Below are 24,416 nucleotides of genomic sequence, written 5' to 3'. Positions count from 1 at the left end.
CATTTTTAATGACGACCTTCTCCCAGTACTTATTTTCTAACAAGCAATTCAGTTTTTCGAAATCAACTTTTTTAGTTTTCATTTGATGGTCGTTCGATTTTTTAATTGTATCTAAATGTAAGCAACAAGTTACAGGAAAGTGGTCAGTGATGTAGGATTCGTATACATGAAACTCCAATAACTCATCGGTATATTTTCCATTAAGTTTGATAAAAATATGATCTAAGCAACTTTCTGAATCATTTCCCATTCTTGTCGGTGTATTAATATAATTTGTGAAACAATAGGACTGAAAAATATCAAGATATGAAGCTGAAAATGATTCTTCAATATTTAATATAGAGGGTGTAACTGAATAAGTGTGAAACATTCAAGGAGGTGACTCCTCATCGATAAAAAGATAGGATCTTTCATATAAAGAAACTTCATTGGAGCATACATTCCCTTAAGGGGGGTATTAAAAATTTGTATAACAATTTTTTTCACAAGCACTGAAGAAGTTACAATATTGAAATTAACCTGACGTTTTGTACTACCAAAAAGACAATTAGCCAGTAATTTATTTGATTTACCCCATGGTTGTAAGGGGTGGAAAACGCAACCCCTAAAATTTATTTTCAATGAAATTTTTTGTCTTATTATTTGTTTACCATTTGAAAATTTATTTCCGATAGCCTGCTTCATTCTAAACAAAAAATGACTCTCTGATGTTTTGCCCAAAATAAACCAGTTCGCAGCAAAAAATTATTTTACGAACAACTACACAGATACAACGTCATAAATGCTAACTGGGTTTATTTTTATTTTGTAGTTAGTACCTGCATTAAACGATAAAGGGTAATAAACAAAACTAATTTAATAAAACACACAACATGTAGAAATCATAGTAAATGTTCAATATGTCTACCTTCAGACATTACGCATGCGTCTAGACGTTGGCGCATTGAGCCACATATTCGCTCAAATATTCCTGAAGTCTCTCTGATTACCCTGCACGCATCGATGATGCGGTTTCTTAAGTCATCTACATCGCGAACAGGAGTACGATAAATCAAGTGCTGTAAATGGCCCCAAATAGAGAAATCGAGAGGATTGAGATCCGGGGATCGAGCGGGCCAGTTCTGTGGTCCTCCTCGACCTATCCACTGATTTGCATATGTTTCAGTTGAATGCTGACGTGCTACTTGACTAAAATGGGCGGGAGCCCCATCATGCATAAAAAACATATCCCTTCTAACGCCCAAAGGAACTTCCTCAAACAGTACTGGATGCACTTCTCTTAAAAACTGAACATATGCCTCACCATTTAATCGAGGAGGTAGAAAATGAGGCCCAATTAAATCATCCCCAATAACTCCGAGCCACACGTTAAGAGAAAACTGTTCTTGATGGTTAGTTTCGACAATAGCGTGAGGGTTTTCATCAGCCCATATGTGGTAATTATGAAAATTAATAATCTTGTCAAGACGGTTCGGAAAATCTCGCGGTAACAGTGCCTGTACTCGTTGCAGATGGTAAGGGTATAAGAGTTGTTCCTTTAAAATTCGAAATATCGTCATATGATCAACATTTAGCTGGAAAGCAATCTTTCTAGTACTGGTAGTAGGTTGTTCTTCAATCAAATTAAGTACTGCTTCGTCAAGCTGAGGTGTTCGTACTTCTCGATGGCGACCACAATCCTGCGTTCTTTTGCCGAATGAACCATATTCTCGTAATCGTTGATGAAGTCGGGCAAATATTCTATGTGAAGGATGCTGCCGTTGAGGATACACTTCAGCATATCTTCTAGAAGCTTCTAACCCATTCCCCTGCGACAGATCGTAAACGTAATGCATATCAGCTATTTCCTCATTTATGTATGCCAGTTTGATAACAAGTAAATTATTAAAGTAACAAATTAAGAACAGAACAACAACACACAATTGGTATTAATTCAATTTCGAAAATTCCCAAACTGACAGCGTCATACCAATTTAATTGTCACTATTGCTAATAGCGACCTACTGGATATATTAGTTTCGTATTTTCGCATTTATGACGATGTATCTCTATAGTTGTTCGTAAAATAATTTTTTGCTGCGAACTGGTTCATTTTGGGCAAAAAACCCAAGATATATTTTTTGTTTAGAATGAAACAGGCTATCGGAAATACATTTTTGAATGGTAAACAAATAATAAGACAAAAAGTTGCATAGGAAATAAATTTTAGGGGCTGCGTTTTCCACCCCTCACAACCATGAGGTAAACCAAATAAATTACTGGCTAAGTGTCTTTTTGGTAGTACAAAACGTCAGGTTAATTTCAATATTGTAAATTTTTTAGTGATTGTGAAAAAAATTGTTATACAAATTTTATGTACCCCCTTTAAGGGGCTGAATCTTAACAAAGAATGCTCCAATGAAATTTCTTTATATGAAATATCCTATCTTTTTTTCGATGAGGAATCACCTCCTTAAATGTTTTACACTTATTCAGTTACACCCTGTATTTATATTGATATCTCCTGCAAAAATTTCAACTGTTTGTTTACAATTATTAAGAACATGATCAAGACAAATCAAAAAGGACTTCGAGTCACTTGATGGTGGTCTATAAATAGCAGTTATACCAAAATCGATGTCATATCTTTCAAAAAGTATTTTAATAAATTTGAAGATAGTTATTTCAACTGACCTGATATAAGAATTCAGATTGTGTTTAGTATATACAATCACACCATCGTTTCTGCTTTTGCGCAACCAAAACAATCCTTTTTTGGATCGAATCGGCATGTGTGATGAAAAGTTGATCCTCTACGCTAGTTGGAGATGTTCGGGACAGTGGTGGGACACCAATGAGCCACCCAGGCACTTCCCAAAGACGAAAACCCACAAAAAAAGCCATAGTTACTGTATGGTGGTCAGCGGCTGCTGACCGGGACCAACCATCTTGGCAGAGTCCTATCGTGAGGAAATCGACGACCTATAACGACCTGTGTTATGTTGCCAAAAATGCACGATGATTTCGACCACATTGACTAATTATTCACTGAGACATTACAGTTTTTTTTAATACAATCCGCACAGGCACCCTAAGAGCGGGTCCTGTGCGAAAGTAGCGATTAAGTTGGATTTGAATCGCTGGAAATTAAATCCATTTGGAAAAACGTTCTTGGAAAGTTGATTCCACATAAACGCAGTTCTCCAAATAAAAGAGGTCCTAAACAGTGAAGTTTGAGGTGTACTGGGTTGAACTTCAAAACGATGAGCAGCAACAGTTCATCGCGTATTTCTAATAAGTAATGCTTGTGGTGGTGAACACTTTCCGTGAAAATATTTGTGGAAGAGAGACCAATCTCTACCCTTTTTTCGATGTTCCAGACCATCAAGGTTGCAGGTGATGTTCGGGTCTACAATCAAGCGGATGGCTCTTTTCTGGATGGAATCGGGCAGCTCATGAAAAACAAAACATTCGAAATATTTCAAAGTGATCTCACCTGAAAGCACCACCAGGTCCTACAGCTTCTCCTGTGTCAGCGAATTCGGTAACCCGTCTGTTCCAGCCAATAGCCATAATGCGGTTTTTTACCCAAATCACAGATTGTACCTCGGACCATTGTTCAATTTTCATATTCCGAAGGCAAGTACCAGTATTGAAATTCCATATCTTCAAAGTTCCATCATGTGCTCCCGTCAATAATCTTTGGTAGCCTTAGAAAAGTTGGATTTCTGATTATGTTTTCATATTTAACAACAGAAATGAAAACGATATGTCTGTATAAGAAGCAAGCAAAAATCGAAATTTTTTTCTCAACTTGTTATTTGGGCAACCAGTTAGGAAAACTTTTATGTAGTGTAACTTCGCGATTTCTGTGTAAGGAGTTCCGGCAAAAGTAGCGTATAGGTTATAAAAATATACATTTTTCAAAAGTACGTTTGAAAGTGGTTGACAATGTTTCATAGTGAATTTCATAAGTTCGTACTCCCGTTGTCTAATGTGACATATTATTCAATGGAAGTCCGAACTACTGAAATTTGGGAAAGAAAGTTTTTGGCTTTCTACTACTCCATCTTGATACAAAAAATGTGAGAAACTTTCAAAGAAAGGAAGGAAGTAATCAATTTTAAAATAAGTAACTTTATACATGTGTGTAGATCACGCAAAGAAGTAACTTTCAGACACAAACCGAAAAAAACCTCTCCCGAAACAACTAATTTCATATAAACATTGAATTACAGCAAAGAAATTTTTTTTCGAAATAAATACTTTTATATAAACACTGAATTATACAGAAGACTATTTTCTCTACTCATTTTGTATTCCAAACATTCGTTATGGAATAACATCAAAATACAAACTGAGTAGAGAAAATAGTCTTCTGTATAATTCAGTGTTCATATAAAAGTATTTGTTTCGAAAGAATTTTTCTCTCTGTAATTCAATGTTTATATGGAAGTAGTTGTTTTAGGGGGGCTTCCCAGTTCGAGTCTGAAACTTACTTCTTTGCGTGGTCTACACATCCATGAATAGAGTTACTTATTTAAAAATCGATTACTTCCTTCCTTTCTTTGGAAGATTTGGAAGATGGAGTAATAGAAAGCCAAAAACTTTCTTTTCCAAAAATTAGTCACTCCTAAAAATATAATCCGTTCAATATATACTGAAATTCATTTTCAAACGTGTTCCAATTTCAGAAATTATTCTTTCGAATTCTGATATAAAATGTTCTATAATTAATTTTCAAATAATGAAATAACGATCGTCTTCTGTAGAAAACCAAAAAAAACTAAAATAATGCATGATGGCATCTATGATTTTTTATTATTAAATGACTTCACTTAATCTGAAATGAAAGACTAACACGAGGTCTGCTCAAAAAAAAGGCGAATGTTCAGATTTTGCGGGATACATACCTTTCGATTAGTGATTTTGTGTATGCTGGATCAAAGAATTTGTAACAAATTTTGTATAAAAAATGTTGAAGATGTGAATGACGACACTAGCTCTGGACGCCCTAACACATCAACAACCGAGGAAACTGCTGAGAAAGTGAAGAAAAATGTTATGAAAAATCTTCGCTAAATTCCAACTACCACCCTTCACCACTTTAACACAAAACCAACATTAAATTGGACAATCGTCTCAGACGCTTTAAGCGCTATTCAGTAACTTTCACAATTATATCCAAGTCACCCATCCCTAATTGAAATAAAGTCCGAATTAGAAATTTCTCAGAAGAAAAACTCAAATGTTCAGTTCCTCTGGTGCCCATCTCATGTCGAGAAAGCAGACAGATTAGCAAGAGAAGCAGCAAGCGGTGATGGATTTACACATAAAATAACCAAAAGTATACACTAGGACATGAAACCAGCACTAAAAAAGAATTTCACATTACACTGGCAACGAAAATGGGATACATCCAATTCCAAACTTTCCAGAGTCAAATCATTCGTCTTACCATGGAAAATATCACCTAAGAAACGGCGAACACAAACTATCTTATCTCGCTTACGTATTGGACACACATTTCTCAGGCACTACTCTCTCTCTCACTACTCATCTACTCTCTCTCTCTCACTACTCATCTACTCTCAGGACACCGTGTAGATGTAAACATTGTACGGTGGTCAGGATAACAAGTTCCAATATGTTACATATGTGATACTGAATTGACTATTGCACATATTTTAACCGAATGCCCACTATACACAAACGAGAGACGCCGGCATAATCTAGATGACTTGAAAACTATATTTATCTTTCAAAGTATTAAGCATAGCGTTCCGCAAGGGTCTGTTTTGGGCCCGCTCTTATTTGTCATTTATGTGAATGACTTGTACAAACATATGATGCCGTTCAAATCGGTTCTCTTTGCGGACGACACCACTTTCATTCTGTCGGATAAAAATAATGATATGTTACAGTCTCACCTCGACGAGGTATCTAATAGTGCTAATCAGTGGTTTCTATCTAATAAGCTGAAACTAAATTGTCAGAAAACACAATACATCCAGATTTCTGCTAATAATCAAATTATCTCTAATTGTGAAACTAATGAAGTTAAATTACTGGGAATTACATTAGATAATAGACTAAACTATTCTGCACATATTTCCCAAATGAAGAGAAAACTCTTGGGTTCTCTATTTGTTCTTCGCCAATTGAAGTACATCACTAGTGCAAATATATAAATATATTAAAAACCTCATATTTTTCACTGTTTCACTCTCATATTAGTTATGGTGTACAACTTTGGGGAAATTCATGTGATGACATTCAAATATTCAGAATGCAAAAGAAGACATTGAGAGTACTGGCTAATATTGGATACAGGGATTACTTGCAAGAATATTTCAAAAAACTATGCCATTGCCAAATTTATTTCTTTATTACGTTTTGATCGATATCCATAAGAAACTATCCATGACGAAACAATGTCATATCCACGAACATAACACACGAAACGCTCACCACATTAGAATAAATCGATTTCGTCTTCACTTATTGCAAAAAATTTCTATAGATTACTCTCTGTACAATATTTTGCCCCAAGATTTCAAAGAACTCAGTCTGAACACATACAAGAGAAAACTGAAAAATTATTTGTTGATGCGTTGCTTCTCTTCTGTCGATGACTTCAAAACACATTTTTGTGGTAGCATACAAGTCACTACTTCTTTTTGATTTTCAAAGTTTTTACATATGTGATTGTTGTGTAAATTTTAACTTGTAAATGTTGTGTAAATGTTAACTTGTAAATTTTAAATGTAAAGCCAAACATGACTTGCTACAAACATATTGTATTATGTAACGTAGTCAAATAAGTATTATTAATATCATTATTATCAAGATATAAATCGGATCAAATCAATTAATAAATTTTCTCAGTGACATAAATGTATTGAATAAAATTTAAATGACAATATAACATTGTAATAATGATACATATTTGTAAATGACATTCAGCTAATAACCCTCTGTGGTTGAAGCTAAATAAATGAAAAAAAACAGAATCGTTGAGTCACTATTAGAAAAGTTGCTGAGGATGTCTGCGAAGTTCGTTCCAAAATTGCTGAATTTTGACGAAAACACCGTCTCTGAGCATCGATCAGGAATGTTTTAATGACGTCAATGGCGATTCAGTTTTACTCGAAGAGTTCATAACTGGTGACGAATCATGGCTGGATGGTTATAACATCGAAACCAATGGTCCTATCGTCCCAACGGAAGAGCCCAGGAGAGCCAAGATCAAGAAAAGCACGCCTAATTATTTTCTTTAGGGCACGATTAACAGCATCACCTTGAGTTCTGCACCGTTTGCGAGAAGCAATACCAAAAAAACTTTCGGTATTGTGGAAAACCAATTTATGGCACCTTATTTTTTGAACAGACCTAGTTGATGATTCCGATTCAACTTGTCAGAAGTTTTAATGCAGAAACAAAAATATATGATTTCATTTTTCGAAGTTATTAACAAACTGAACACAGACCTTAAGGTATCTGCCCGCTATACCGTATTAAATCATGACCGTAAACGTACCGGCACATGCTAAAAAAATTCTTTCATACGATTTATATGAACCAACGCCCACTAGACCGTTCCGTCATCGGCCGGCACGTAGCGTAGCATGCAGGTGCCATGACAGTATTCAAGTCGAGAGTATTTTGCCGGTGCTGATACGCAACGTGCATGGCATGTGACGTTGCTAAACCGTAGGTCTTCGGCAGCGAAACGGTGTTTCATTTTCAATTTTATTTGGCAATAAATTCCATTGAAATGTAGATAATCTGCAAGCCATATTCGTTCTTCGTGGTAAATACGTTCTATACGTTCACCCTACACTGATGAGTAAGCCGGAATAATATACAATACTTCACACACAGTTGTCAAACGGAAATTTAACGGTAATCATTCCTGTATGATACGGTCATTATACGTGTTGCTTATGGGCTTAGAACACGGTTGATCCATTACAGTGGGCAAGGTAGACCGTGTCGTATTATTTTCAGTGTTTGATACGGTTCTAGCACTGTCATAGTTTGGTACGGTATAGTAGGCACAGACCTTAAGGCGTTTTGAGCAACAATTCTAAAAAGTGTGTTCATATGTCAAAATAGAAAAGTGTAGTTTACTATTTGTTGCTGAACTGTGGTTAAATAGTCTTCAACAATTTTATGTCACATGACAAATACGAGGAAAAATATTATCGCCAAAGTTGTTTTACGATTTTCCTAAAGTGAGCCGAAAGAGCACATTGATGGTGTATTCTCATTTGAATGTTATACCAGGATCAAAAGTTGCAGCTGTTATTTCCACAGGCATTATTTCACCATGAAGCATGACTGTGTGAGCTTCTTTAATCACAACAAGGCGCCTGCCTTTCCATGGATCCCAAACGATGATGTAACTGTCTAAACCGCAGGTGACGATACACTGAAAAATGAAAATCGTTATCAGTGAATCTGTAGCATAAGGTCAACTTCCTGGTCAATTTTTTTCAATACCATAGTCAGGCCCGAATTTAGGGGTGCGCAGGCGAAGCTACGCCCCGCGGTCTCCACAGGAGAGGGGCCCCCTCAATGAAGATAAAAAAATATCCAAATTCTAAAGGTTCAGCAACTTTCACGTTCTGTCACTCAAACATATTTATTTACATTCTCACCAAGAATACTTGCATACACAAAATAATATTAGTTAACTAGTTTAGTGATCCAATAATTTTTGTGAAGAAAGGTTGGTTTCGTATGTTATTTCTTTGTGATTTCAGTTTTTTGTTTAATAAAATTGTTATTTTCGGTTAATCTTATTATTTTTTCAACTGTTTTTTTCAGGGTTTTCAAATCAATTTATATTAGATTAGACAATGGAAGTCCGAACTGATGAAATACACCACGAAACATTGTCATCCACCTTCAAACATACCTCAGTAATATAGCTGCAAGACTTCTAAGCCATTCCTCATGGACAAACTCGTGCAAATTTGAGCAGGTCCATTCTGGCGATTTTTAGACCTCAGTCCCAGTTCACACGGAAGGGACAAAGGTCCACGCCTCGTCTCTGCCAGACGTCCATTCTGTGTGAACTGAGCCTTAGACTTTCAGAGCCCACTCCTCCACTTTTGCCGTCATACAGTCGACGAATCAGAAGTTATCGCGCGGGAAATTCAAACCAGTAGCTGAGCAAGCTTGGTCCAAGCACACTTCAAGGTCGTGTTACGTTGGTGTTTCAGAGAGAAACTTCAGTGAGTGAAAGAGAGAAACGTGTGACGTCAACGATACAGAGAAGGATGGAATGAGTGTCGGAGAGATTCAAAGAGCGTGCCCTCCCCTTGACACTACGCCTCACCTCTCGGGCCATCTTGGGACTCCGCCTCTCCCCTCGGGCCCCCTTGCCACGTAGCAGTCAAGTGGTCATCGGCAGCTGAGTGAAATTAATTTTTAAAAACATATACTGAGTGTTTTTCGTGTCATTTATTATTCATATGACAGTAATTTTATCGAAAATACTTTTTCTTTCGTGTAAATTGATGTTCACCTCAAAGTAAGTGTTTCTGAAAGGTTTTTCTCTCAGTTGGCATGTGAAAGAGAATTCTGTGCATGATCTAAACATCTTGGTTGAGAGTTTATTTGGAACGAAACCGCTTTCTTTATTTTTTACGAAAGTTTTTAACATTTTTTTTATAGAAAGGTGAAACTGTAACATTTTGAAACGCTTTTCTCCGAAAACTAATCTCTCCTAAAAGATATCTCCCCCTTCAAATTGAATATTTTGTTTTGTAACTGGAAACGATTATGGTTCTCGAAGCATCGCGTTTTTTGAACATAAGTTGTTTGTAGGAGAATTTAAAATACGTCAACTAATGGAAAATCATTCCCCACCCAAAATGCTAACAAAAAAATACTTTCCTACTCGAAGACAAAAAGTGAAAAATTCCTTCATATCATAATGAAGTGCAGAAAGAGCTCAAAAATTCCTTTGTGTTAATCATGAGAATACAATTTTTAGTAGTCTTCCGAAAGTTAATGATTAATATAAAGATCTTAAGCAACTTGACAAAAAAATCAAGCTTTATCTAGGTACTCACGGTTATTTCGCTACTTCCTAGTATATTAGGTGAGCTGAGGAGTTCCTAGGCTAATAAAGAGATGGCGCTGCGAGGATTAAATCCATATGATATTCAGTTAACGCTAACCTGCCGAATTTCACAGCTGTCGAATTATTAGTTTGTGGGACAGACCATTTCGAGAGAAGCACCTGTTGTTTGTTTCAATAAAATGGATAAAAAGAGTTTGGAGTGTTGATAAAGCATTGTTTTCTGGCGAAAAATTACTGATGAAGCGGAAGCTCGGCTTGATAAACATTATTCGGACTTTACACCAGGAAAATCAACCTTTAAGAGGTGATTTGGTAAGTAGACGCATCCCAAAGAGGCTGTTATCGACGGCAACATGAAGAAGTCCATAAACTAATTTTGGATGATCGAGATAGCTGTGGGTGTAAAGATATCAAAGAAACGACGAAAATCAAAGGAATTAACGTTAATGGTGTTATATTGACCAGAGCAGATAAAGGCAACACTGTGGTTGCTATTGACCGAATCGACTATGGCAACAACTGCACAAATAGAGTTATCCAATTAGACCAGTGGTTTCCTTTGTCACTGCACCATCAGTGAAATTATCAGAAAGGCTAATCAATATCATCTTGAACCATTGTAACTTTCAACCAAAATTTAGTCTACTTAACTCATATGACTTAATCAATAAAATAGAGAACATACCTCTACCAGACAATGCAAAATTACTATTCTTTGATGTGCATAATCTAATTCCCAGCAAACCTCCTGATGATACTATTACTTCAGTAATAGAATTATTAGATAAAAATAGAGTGAACCCAGTCATAAAACGAGAAATAATTGACCTTCTGTCTGTTTAACAACAATATGTATTCCTCAAAAGGTTTAATTATGGGAAATCCATTACACCCCTTACTTGCAGAAATTTTAATGGATCATCTAGAGAAGTTGATCGAATTGCTTCCTAATCTACTGTATTGTCCAGATCTGGCCCCAGCGATTTTTTCTGTTCTCAGACCTCAAGAGAATGCTCGCCGGAAAGAAATTTTGCGCCCCTGAAGATATAATCGATGAAACTGAGGCCTATTTTGAGGCTGATGACAAATTGTACTATAAAAACGAATTGTATGACCGCTGTAATCGTTGTATCACCCTCGAAAGCAAGTATATCGAACAAAAAATCAAATTTCATCAATATTTTAGCCTAAGAATTCTTCAGTCCAACTGTTAGTTCGATTTCAAGCACTCATTAAGAAACCCTTATTCCTATTTCAACTCACCTTGAATAGTTTATTGTATAGAACTACCGATACAGCACTAGTATGCGTATTACCATCTGTATGCTCAAAGCTCTGCTTGGGGCTGAGAGGTAAAACGGCAATCATTACGCTTCCGATGATCCACTGTCTACTTTCAGGATTATAAAGAGTCGTGAGATCACTTCGTTCGCCTAACTGTGGCGGTAACTCCAAATAAGTCTGCAGCAAACATTGCTTTCCAATATCCCAAACTTTTATGTTTTTATCTTTTGACAAAGTATATAATTTTTCAGCGTTGTCTTGGAAAACCATTCTCACTATCCCGGTGTGGTGCCCGTAGAATGTACAAATAGGTCTGGCAGGCATAAAGGGGTTCCAAATTCGCACCAAACAGTCCGGACTTCCGGTAGCTACAATATGACATCCTTCTTGTAGTGCGAAACACCAAACTCCCGCTACTATTTTGTAAACGTATACTTTCTTGGGATCTGTCATGTCCGTCATTTGAAGACCTTTAGGGCATTGAGAGCAAGACACCAAAGCATGCAAAGTCGGATAATAGGAAACTTGCCTGACAAAATCTTTATGTATGTTCAAGTACTCTACAATCTTCATGTGGGGCACTCCACCGTTGCAGAGACGGATGTACCTAACATGGCGTAAGGGAATGCCTGGCTGGCTTCTGAAGGGGCCCCTTGCTTCTGGCTCAATGAATATAACCCTCAAATTACCACCCATGTCTCCCATAATCAACTTTGACGGCACTGTAATATCCTTGTCAAACGTATAATACATTGTTGTAATTGAGTCTGGAAAAGACGTGATCATCACACGCAGTTCAAACTTTCTTGCAGAGGTATCGTAGAATCTCAAATCTCTTTCGGTGCTAGAAGTACAGATCACGCTAACATCCGGTAGTACCACCATGTCTGTCACCCAAGTGCTTTGAATCTTCAACAAAGGACAAGTCGATTGCACAGTTCTCTCTATCTGCATGTCCAGTGACCAGTAGTTTATGGTTCCATCGGGGCTACAAGTCATTATACTACCATCGTGCCATGTGATGGATCTGTCTGGTTTGACTGTTGGGTAAAAAGTAATTCTGTTAATGGTATGACGATGGTTGCTCTTCAGCATGGTCGGAGGAAGAGGAATGGGAGCGTCGAGCGTTTTGAACTCCAAGCTCACCTCTTGCTGCTCATAACCCAGTATGAGATAGGAAATAAATTCATCCCAAGTCACCATCCCATTACTGAAACGTGAAGCAGAAAAATAATATCAGAAGTTTGTTTATAATTTTTCGAAAAAAAATGACTCTGAGTTGAGAATATGAAACACAAAAAACAAAATATGCAAGATCTGGGAATAACTCCTTCGGATCATTATTATGCGAGTAGGGTGGATATGAAAATCAGGATTTGAGTTCACATCATATTCATCTAGGTTTATACGTAGATGATTTCTCTCTAGAAATATCCTACAAAAAAAATTGTGGAAACTGAGTATAGCTGTTACATACCAGATTATTACATACCTAGCGAAATGATCTCAAATTCAAAAGTCAAATTGAATTGAGATGAATGAAAGAAGGATTGAAAAATATATAAATGTGTCAAGGTGTTAAAATAACGGTTTGGTGTTGAAAAAAACTCCAGTAATATTCTTCACTACACCAAAGGTTCCAAACAGTGCATCACAAATAATAGTATCGATAATTATGCATAAAAAGTACATTTTATACATAAAAGGAAAGGGGTTAGCCAGAGGCTATCTTCCACCCCTCCCAAAAATTATACAGGGCTTTTCATGATGAGCGTTAATTAGCCGTTTCTGGCAAACTATTCAACTGATCAACCTGAAAATTCCACAGTATGCATAAGTCAATATGACCTACACGCCTAAAATATTTTAGACGAAGCGGCGTTGTCGCTTCTACTGCGTTTCATTTATTCACAATGAAGGAAAAATGTTAATATTATCCACATTCAGCGAAACGAGACCCAAAGCAACACAATGCAAAAGAATATTCTCTGAAGCAAAGATGAAGCAATTCAGACTTGAAATAGACTCTCTTGATTGAAAAGAATTATCTACTACTGATGATCCAAATATAGCTTATGATATATTCATTAATAAAATAATGAATCTGATAAATATTTTATTTGAGCCAAACAAAATTAATATTAAAAATTAAGACACAAAAAACTGGATGACTAAGGGCATTAGAATATCATGTAAAATCAAAAAGAAACTCTATCAAAAGAAATTAAAACAACTTATATCAAATGAACAATACCGACAATACTGCAAAATACTAAAAAATGTTATCAAGAAGTCGAAGGTGATATCTGACAATCGATATATTTCAAATGCTACAAATAAAGGAAAGGCAATATGGTCACTAGTTAAAAAATACACTGGCAAAGCAAAAAATGAAAGCGACACAATTTTAAGAAACCTAGATACAGAAAACGGAAATAAAAAACTGGTTCTAGATAAAGTAAATAGTTTTTACATAAATCAATGCTCGGAACCTGCGAATCCAAAATTAAATAACCCTGCTAGTCTCCTTCCTAAACCAGCAAACAATAAAATAAATAATCCTGCTAGCTTACCATCAGCGAATCAAACTCTATTTCTTACACCAACAACTGAAAGTGAAATTTGTAGCATAATACTATCTCTAAAAAACATCAGATCTGTCGGCTGTGATGAAATTCCTGTAAAACTACTGAAATTCACTGCGCAAGAACTTTCAAAACCCTTAACATTGATTGTCAACATGATACTTAGTAATGGAATATTTCCCAGTAAATTGAAAATTGCTCACATAAAAGCAATTTTCAAAAAAGGTGATAGAAATCAAATTGAAAATTATAGACCAATAGCTCTACTATCGACCATTAGTAAAATATTCGAAAAAGCCCTATATAATCGCCTTATAGCCTATTTAGAAAAGTTTGAGTTATTGAGTGACACCCAAAATGGCTTCCGAAGAGGCAAATCTACTACACGAGCGATTTATCAAGCCTTGTGCACAGTGCTAAATAGTCAAAATGAAAGAAAACACACTTTAATGATTTGTCTAGATCTGTCAAAAGCTTTTGACAGTGTCGACCATAATATACTAATAGGCAAGCTTAATGCCTATGGAATCGGGGGAATCTCAGCCGATTTAATAAAATCATACTTGCAAAATAGAACACAAAGAGTTGTTGAAAAATGCCACCTCACTAACGAAAACATACAGTCAGATGAATTAACAATCTTGAGAGGAGTTCCGCAAGGATCAATCTTAGGTCCGTTGCTATATATTCTATATACCAATGAGCTAGCAAATACTATTGATTTCAACACTGTGCAGTTTGCAGATGACACAAGTGTAGTAATCAAGGAACATAGTATTGGATAATTAGACAGAAGCGTGTTTGAAGCACTGAATACATTGGAAGATTGGTTCACACATAATCACTCAAAGTTGAATATAAACAAAACACAAGTAATGAAGTTTTCCCAACAATCAACTGCATGTGAATACTCAGCCTCAGATGGTAGATCAACAATATCAGCTTGCAAAAGTACAAAGTTCTTGGGAATTGAGCTTGATCTTAGATTGGACTGGAGATCTCACCTAACCTCAATAATATAAAATATTGCAAAATACTGCTATGCTCTAAGAGTACTAACAAGATCAATAGATATAAACGCTGCTATGTGTGTCTACTACGCACAAGGTCACTCAAGGATCAAGTACGGTTTAATATTCTGGGGTGCTTCGACAGATGTCCCCAAGATATTTAAAATGCAAAAGCGATGCCGTAGAATTATATTTAACCATAAACAAACTGATAGTTGTAAACCCTTATTAATAAAAAATAAAATACTAACCTTATACAGCCAGTACATTTTTGATACTATACTATTTGTTAAGGAAAACACCGAACTTTTTGAGAACTCTAAAAAGACACACATATACTCTACAAGAAATAAGTCAGACTTGACCTGTAATACTACAAACTTCTCATTTATTCAAAAAAACGTACCGCATACTCTAATAACAATTTACAACAAACTCCCTCTTACAGTGAGGGAATTCAATAAAACAAAATTAAAAATAAAATTAAAAGCATTTTTACTTGAAAAAGCATACTATGCAACTGACGAGTATTTAAATGATCCTATTATTATTTGATCTATTTGACAGCTTTTATTACAATCATGGACTCGTAAGAGCCTATATCTACATGTATTAATATTTTTATATGTATGCATATATTTTTGTACAGTTTATGTACTGTACATCTTTCCTTCCTCTTCTAACCTAATATTATTGTGATATATGATGGAATGTGATGGATATGTGATGGAATCAAAACTGATATATTAAAAAAAAATCATTTACAGATTCTCACACCTTTAGTACATATATTCAATCTCATATTCCAAACAAACATCGTTCCAGTGCAATTTAAATCATCAGTTGTATCACCCATATATGAATCTGGGGATAAAACTGATATAAGCAACTACAGACCCATTAGTGTTATCAATAATTTTGGAAAATTATTTGAAAAATGTTTGAAAGATCGGTTAATACACTTTCTAGACTCAAACGATATAATCCACCGACAGCAGTTTGGATTTAGAAATGGTAAGTCTACCACTGATGCAATGTGCTCGGTCATAACAGAAGTAACTGAAAAATTAGATGCTAATAAGAAATGTATCGCAGTGTTTCTTGACTCAGCGAAAGCATTTGATACCGTGAATCATGAAAAGCTCCTCCATATACTGGAATGTTATGGAGTACGTGGGACAGTATTGAATGTCTTTCGCAGTTATCTCTCAGATAGAACACAAATAGTTAAACTGAATGACACCTTAAGTGATCCAAGAACGATAAAAATAGGAGTACCTCAGGGCACAGTACTTGGACCTATTCTCTTTTTAACATATATCAACGCATTCTTATCTTCATCAACAAATGCAAAAGTAATATCGTATGCGGATGATACCGTCATGTTGTTTAATGGCAATACATGGACTGAGACAAAAGATTTTCTGCAAAGAGATATGGAAATTGCCAAAAACTGGTTGGATGAGTACCAATTATCCCTGAATGTCATGAAAACACACTATATTGCATTCTCAACAACAGATGTTAATAGACCCTCTTTTAGTAGTATAAAAATTAAGAACATCATGGAGGAAATCACAGAGTTGAAAGAAATCAAGTAGTTAGGGGTTATAATAGATAAAAACTTAAAATGGAGTAACCATATTGACTATCTAACAAATAAAGTGAGGAAGCTTATATATAAATTTTATCAACTACGAGATATCCTCTCTAAAAATCTCCTTTTATTAATTTACAAATCACTGGCCGAATCACTCTTTCGTTATGGTATTCTAGTATGGGGAGGAATGTACAAAAATGCTCTACAAAAACTAAATGTCATTCAAAAATATATATTAAAAATAATATATAGGAAAACAAAACGTTATCAGACAACACTACTTTATAATGAAGACGTTGGTGACAAAAGATCTCTATATTTTCATAGCCTATGTATATATGCCTACAAATACAAGCAATATCAGAACCATCCTTCACATAACTATACAACCAGAACTACTACAAACCATCACTTAAGAATTCCCAACTGCAACAAAAATATTGTCCATAGATGTTTAATATATACTTTACCTAAAGCATTCAACCTTCTTCCATCCAGTATAAAAGAAAAAAAATTTCAAGAAATTCAGTGTTCTATCAAAAAAATATATTTTTCATAATTATTACACCTTTCTAAAAATACTGAATAAATAAATTAATGCAACATTTACACTTCTTTGCTGACATACGCTTATGAAGTTTTCATTATGTTTTAATATTATTCCTAAGCCATTTTGTTACAAGACTTATTTGAAATCCGCATATATAATAGAAGTTGCACAATACAAGTGTTCAATCACTTAGGTGCCAAACTCAGTAATGTAATCAGAAATTAGTATAGCTAACCAAATCCTCGATTAACTTGCTGAACTATAAAATGTATAGTATATTTCCTAGTAAAAATGTATATATATATATATATATATATATATATATATATATATATATATATATATATATATATATATATATATATATATATATATATATATATATATATAATAAGAAAGTTTTTATTCCTTATTTAGAGGAATCGGGCAAATTACGGATGTGCAGTTGGTTAGTTCCTCGTCCACTAGATGGAGTGACATTTTTGATGTTCGCTCCAACTTCGGAAGAGGAATGAAATACTCTGAAAGAATTCCGATTTTCAATTGTGGAATTTCATTGACTTTAGGTCGATGATGGTCACTATCTTGCACTGATGAGTGGCTAATAAGCCCGAAACCGGTCTGCAAGTGTGCCCGTTCCATAATTGAAGGTCGACTCTTTCAGTTGTATTGCCAATTGCATATGCAGGACATTTTCTGTGAAGATTCCTGCACTGACGCCTGTCTGATATAATCCAACGCCCTTCGTGGTATTAGCCAGGGGAGTAGTTGTTTTCTGATAGGCGTCAGTCCATTAAACCTACTGTGTAGGTATATAGAGACTGGCTTGAACGTTTGAAGTTCCATTTGCTTTAGATATATATATATATATATATATATATATATATATATATATATATATATATATGTGTGTGTGTGTGTATATATCATATCATATTTATCATATTTATTGTATTGTTAATAAAAATTGTATATTGATTTTGAGAATCCTATTGTTACAGTGCTTTTGTATAATATGATTATATTAAATTAAATTAAATTAAATATGTTTATATTTATACTGACATGTTCTATGCCCTCAGGGGTACTGTATCTATCTATCAATACACATTCACTTTTAATTGTTGTATTCGACGGAAAATATATCTTTCGTGACGTTACGATTTTTCTTTCAATATTGAAAAAACATTTGAATTTTGGTGGTTGAGTATTCACATTGAACGACAATTCTTAAACTTTTGCTGTATCATTGAAAATTTTGAAATTAACGTATAGCGAAATGGAGTACATATGAAAACCTTCAGGTTGTGGTGTAGGTGTTTTTAGTTGCAGACCCAGGATAGAGATATCTACTTGCCTAGGAACCTATGCGACTGTACTTCATGCGGAAATTTACGCTATTGAATTGTGTGCGGAGAAATTGGAAGAATCCAACCTCATACACAAGTCAATAAAAATATTCTCGGACAGTCAAACGGCGTTAGAAACTCTTGGCTCTCACCGAGCAACGTCTAAATTGGTAGCAAACTGCCAAAAAACGACTCTCCTCGATAGGAAGACTTAACAGATTGTATCTGGTCTGGATTCCTGCCCATACTGGCCTGGAAAGTAATGTGGCTGCTGACTCCCTTGCAAAGGAGGGTGCTGCAAGCAGCTGTAGCTGTTATATGACCTTAAATGACACTTTTGAAAACTACTAAAGTGGTAGAAACCAATTTCCACCTCATATTCTGACGTTTTTGAGCTGAAACGAAAATGTGTACTTCAAAATATCCTTAACCCCGAGTAGGTTCATAAAAACTTTTTAGACAGATGCTCAACAGATCATTTAAGAAATGTGAAATAATATATTACCATTGGCCATTCATTCTCATGAATATAATATTGAATTTTTCATCGTCGTACTCAATTCTCGCTATTCGAGCTAGCACTTCTTTGAGGAGTTCTTTATTCATTCTTCTTCCATCTTCTTGATCGAAAGCTTCTTTTATTTTGATCACATCACCCTCATCCAGCAACTTATGCAATTCCAATCTAGAGTCTTTAGTCTTTCTCTGCACTCGTTTGACGAAGCCAACCGAAGGAACATCTTCGGCCATTACAAATAATTATTTGAAAATATACTTTTGAAGTTTGGGAATGGTGGTTTGAAGTGTAATCATAGCGACACATCGTCTACTACATACATACGAGGTATGTTAAAAAAATAAGATGATTATTTATTTATTATGGCTTGGGAATTGGGGCAGGGCAAGGGATTTTTCTAGAGTCTTTATAACACAGAAACGCGTCATAAGGCTAATCTTTAATATAAATTTCCGAGATAGCTGCCGGCTTGTTGTTTAATAAACGAAAAAATATTGACAGCTCCCTCCATCTTCATCCTCAAATGTATCATGCTTGTTAGGCAAAACCATTAATTATATGAAAAGACTGCTTCAGAACACAATCATGATACAAGAAATGGTGATCTTCTAAAAATCCCACATCATCAAATGACAAACTATAAAAAATCCCCTCAGTATAATGCCATTACTTGCTTCAATAAGCTGCCTATGTAGTTGAATAAAATAATGATAAAACTTTTAAAACAAGCTTTAAGTGCCCTAAAAAGATCAAAATAAAATATTAAATTACATTAACCACATTCATTTACAACTTTACAGAATTGAAATTATAATAAAAGTTTGATAAATTTCACTAGTTCGGACTTCCATTGTCAACTATATAAAATGATTTGAAATCCCTGAAACAACTAAAAAAGAAGAATTAAAAATGAATAGCTGAAAATAACAATTATATTAACCAAAATAAACCTGAAATGAAATAATAGTGAAATAAAATACAAGTGAAAATAGAACAATTGAATAAATAAAAATAAAGAAACGAAAAAAGAAAATAAAAATAAAAAGTGGAGAGATTCCAAGTCACGTTAGTTCACGACGTTTCGATTGTTAGTATCTACAATCGTCTTTGGGTGATGACTGGACTGATTCCTCCGAGAGATGACTTTTTATAGGTCGTTCGAGTACTTTCACTTATCCCCGCTTTCCATTTTCCGCTTCACTGGTTCCGTGGGAGATGACCGTTTTGGCGGGAGTTGGCCATTTTCCGCTTGATGATGGGTTTCCATATGTTGCGTATTTCTACGCTGGCTTGGCTGAATACGTTGTTGGACAACATGTATGCGGCTTCCTTGAATTTTCTCCTAAACCAATGTTCCTCTCTGTGCAAGATCTCAGCTTGGGACCACTCGATGTTGTGTTGAAGGGTCCAAATATGGTCTGCTATTCCTGATTTGCTGGTTTCTCCTCGCTGTGTGTGTTTCTTGTGCTCGGCAATGCGAACATTCAATGGCCTCTTAGTTTCACCAATATAGGATTTCCCGCACTCACAGGGTATCCGGTAAATGCAATTCTTGGAATCGCAGTCCGCGTTTGGTGGCCTGGTTTTCGTGAGGCTGCTACGGATAGTGTTACCGAATCTGAAGCAGGTTCTGATGTTGCACTTGGAACCAATTCTTCTTATCCTCTCCGATAATCCTCTGATGTAGGGAAGTGCAAGCACTGGTTGTGACGGCTTCTCTTCCTTGTGAGGCTCCTGCTGTCTTCTAGCCAAAGTCTTTTCTACCATCGCTTTGGAGTAGCCATTCCGTTGAAGATCATTTTTTATGATGTCTAGTTCCTTATCGAGACCTTCCTTCGTATTACAGAGCCCAAAAGCACGGTCTAATAGAGTCTTGATGATTCCTCTTTTAGTCGATTGATGGTGGTTGGATTCGTGGTTCAGATACTGTCCCGTACGAGTGGGTTTTCGGTATACAGATGTTTCCCACTTAGTGTCGGTGTTGCATTTACCGGATACCCTGTGAGTGCGGAAAATCCTATATTGGTGAAACTAAGAGGCCATTGAATGTTCGCATTGCCGAGCACAAGAAACACACAGCGAGGGGAAACCAGCAAATCAGGAATAGCAGACCAATTTTGGACCCATCAACACAACATCGAGTGGTCCCAAGCTGAGATCTTGTACAGAGAGGAACATTGGTTTAGGAGAAAATTCAAGGAAGCCGCATACATGTTGTCCAACAACGTATTCAGCCAAGCTAGCGTAGAGATACGCAACATATGGAAACCCATCATCAAGCGAAAAATGGCCAACTCCCGCCAAAACGGTCATCTCCCGCTGAACCAGTGAAGCGGAAAAAATGGAAAGCGAGGATAAGTGATAGTTTTCGAACGACCCATAAATAGTCATCTCTCGGAGGAATCAGACCAGTCATCACCCGAAGACGATTGTGGATACTAACAATCGAAACGTCGTGAGCTAACTTGGCTTGAAATCTCTTAACTTTTTATTCTTATCTTTACTTTCATTTTGTAATTCTTAGTTTTTATTTTTTGTTGAATTGTTTTATTTTTACTTGTATTTTATTTCACCATTATTCAATTTCAAGTTTTTTTTTGTCTAATATAATTGTTATTTACAGCTATTTATTTTTATTTCTTCTTTTTTACCTGTGGTATGATACTTCACTTGCGTTGACACGGTCGCGGTTTCCCATCTAGCCGGAAGTTGGAAGTCTGCTGGAACTGCAGCATTGTCTGGCGAGAAATTTAAAAGAAAAAAATATCAAAATCTTGGTAACAACTATCTTTTCCATCCAGTAGCGGTTGAAACTTTTGGTGTTTATGGCCCGGAGTCTCTGTTATTCGTTCATGAACTCGGAAGGAGAATAGGTCAAGCAACGAAAGATCACTGATCTACTTCTTTTTTATAGAAAGAATTAGTATTGCTATTCAACGTGGCAATGCTGCTTCGGTCCTTGGAACTATTCCTCCTTCACATAATTTTGATGACATCATGCATTGCCCTAATTTCAGTACGGAACTGAAATCTCATCGAAACAAGCCAAGATATGTGGATACTCATCAGTCTCATATCAAGGTTAATTCACAAGTGATTGATCCACCTTCTTCTTTTTCAGTGCGGTCAGTGGACTCCGGTCATTCTTGCCCCCCAAATATGAGTTGCAGTCCTCGTAGTTCTGGTTCCCCTTCAGTGGAAGAGTTTCATGAAGCAAGAGTCGAATCGATCCCTCTACGAAACCCTTCTTCACTTGGAAGGATACATCGCAGCTTGAGAAATTGTTCTTATGGAGATTCTGTGAAATATGTTCTTTCTTACGAATCGGTAGAGATCTGTCTTGAAAATCTAGAGAAGAAAATCGAATTGGATAATTTAGAAAACACTTGCTACAAGAATAACATTTTACAAGTGTTGTTCATAACGAAGAATTTCAAGAACGAGGTTTTAATGATGAACGAGAACGGGAATGTTTCCTACCTATTCATCAAACACCAAACACCTGTTCATGCAGCTGCAGTTCCATGAGAATGTATCATCTTTTCCTCCAACCAATTTCCTGGAGTCTTTGAAGTCCACTAGATACTCGTTAGGACAACAAAAGGATTGTTCCTAATTCTTGGGGTTCTTGTTGAATACTCTTCGTGAGCAAAACAATAGCAAAATCAATACTCCTGACCGCTCTGGATTGAATGATTCCATACAGTCCATCTCGTCTTGTGTTTGTAAATCTTTTGCTGGAGAAATCCTCACTTGTTTACTTTGTAGTAAATGTTCAAAAGGTAGCGGAAACTTATCTGGAACTTCATCTAGCTTTTCCTAATATGACTAATAACCAGTTCGTGCAAAGCTTATTGTTTAATCATCTGAAAATTGATTTTTAACAGGTGATGATCGACTGTATTGCCAAACATGCGCCAAACAAACTGACTGTTATAAGGAAACAAGTATAGCTGAGGCACCAGTCAATCTAATAATACCACTGGTGATCTTTAAACAAGACTCAACCTCTGACGGAAGCAAGAAACTCTATGGAAGGTTCGAGATAGATGAACATTTCAATCTAGCAGACCACTATTATAATATCCATGCAGTCATTGTTCACTGTGGTTCTGGCGTTGAATTTGGTCATTATTACGCCTTGGTCAAAGACGAAACAGACTGGTTTAAGTTTGACGATAGTCGTGTCACGAAGTGTTCTGGCGATGCATTAAATCTATTGGAGCCTCTGGAGACACCTTAATTTTGTGTTATAAAAGAGAGGACATTGGTAGATCAAAATCTTCAGATGTAGTGGTGCTGCAGTTTTTCCGGGTTTTCCTGCAGCTGAAAAAGCAAATGCGCCACTGGAATCAATTAAGTCACCCCGGAGCGCCAATTAATTTTTATTGTTGCTTTTATTTTTATCGTTGTTTCAAATTCTCCTAATTGTATTGGACCGAATACCGAAACTTTTTTACTTGTTTCAGGGATTTCAAATCATTTTATAAATTAGAAAATGGAAGTCGTAACTAGTGAAATTAATCATGAAACATTGTCGATCACCCCTCAGTATAATGCCATTACTTGCTTTAATAAGCTGCCTATGTGGTTGAAAAAATTACAAATGACAAAGTGTTTCATGATAGTATTAAAAATATTCTTTTAAAAAGATGCTGAAGCAGTTACCAAGATTTTTTAATCAACAATCTCACAAAAAACAAAATCACAGTGGTCGTAATTTTATTTAGGTTTGATTTTAGTAAATAGTTTAAAATGTTCACTGAAGTTTAGGGCTCATATGTTTATTTTGTATATATGTATGTATATACGTAATGTATATGTATGTATTTATGTATATATGCTCGCTCTCTTTCTCTTTACATTTTTACTAGCTTTTAGTACAACTGACTTACCTCATATACCCACGTGTATAAAAATGGTGAATTAACATTATTAGTATTATCATTATCTCCATTTCTATTGCTATTTCGTCCCCTTCAACGCCGTTCCCGTCAGATATAATATGAGTATACCTGTGTCAGCGTATTTTTCAATTCTCAAAGCAGCTCTGATATTCACTTTTTGGTACGCTCTTGAACTCTCTCAGCGATTCGGTTTCCATCTTCTCAATCGTCGCAAAATACCGTCTCTTTATGAGAAAAAGAGGCATGGGGCCAAATCTGGTGAATACGGTGGCTGAGGTATGATTACTGAGTTGTTTTTGGCCAAAAAGTACGAACGAGCAATGACGAATGAGCAGGTGCATTATCATGATGCAAAATCCATGAATTGTTTTTCACAGTACTGGACGGTTTCTTGGTATTGCTTTTTGCAAGCGGTACATAACTTCAAGATAATACTCCTCACTGACCGTAAGACCATGCGGCAGAAACACCTGATGCACTATGCCACAATAATCGGAAAGAACACTGAGCAAAATGATGACATTTGATGGAACTTGGCT

At 35.8% G+C, this 24,416-nt stretch overlaps 1 protein-coding gene across 1 annotated transcript in view; it reads right to left on the bottom strand.

The window, feature by feature from the left end:
• LOC111511862 (WD repeat-containing protein WDY) overlaps positions 1–19,237 on the bottom strand; it is a 37,675-nt gene extending 18,438 nt beyond the window's left edge. The window contains exons 1-4 of the mRNA XM_074180437.1: positions 18,959–19,237; positions 11,339–12,569; positions 8,266–8,413; positions 3,476–3,689 (exon numbers count right to left, since the gene is read on the bottom strand). Of these exons, the coding sequence (XP_074036538.1) occupies positions 3,476–3,689; positions 8,266–8,413; positions 11,339–12,569; positions 18,959–19,203 (1,838 nt within the window). The 5' untranslated portion in view covers positions 19,204–19,237. The remainder of the gene's footprint in view (positions 1–3,475; positions 3,690–8,265; positions 8,414–11,338; positions 12,570–18,958) is intronic.
• Between the last annotated feature and the right edge of the window lie 5,179 nt (positions 19,238–24,416).

Source organism: Leptinotarsa decemlineata, unplaced genomic scaffold, assembly GCF_025532065.1.
Source record: "Leptinotarsa decemlineata unplaced genomic scaffold, Ldec_3_MD MMD2_tig00026294_RagTag_RagTag, whole genome shotgun sequence".
In the NCBI taxonomy this organism is placed as follows: domain Eukaryota; kingdom Metazoa; phylum Arthropoda; class Insecta; order Coleoptera; family Chrysomelidae; genus Leptinotarsa; species Leptinotarsa decemlineata.
The sequence above is the reverse complement of the archived record's forward strand: the minus strand, read 5'-3'. Positions and strand labels throughout refer to the sequence as shown.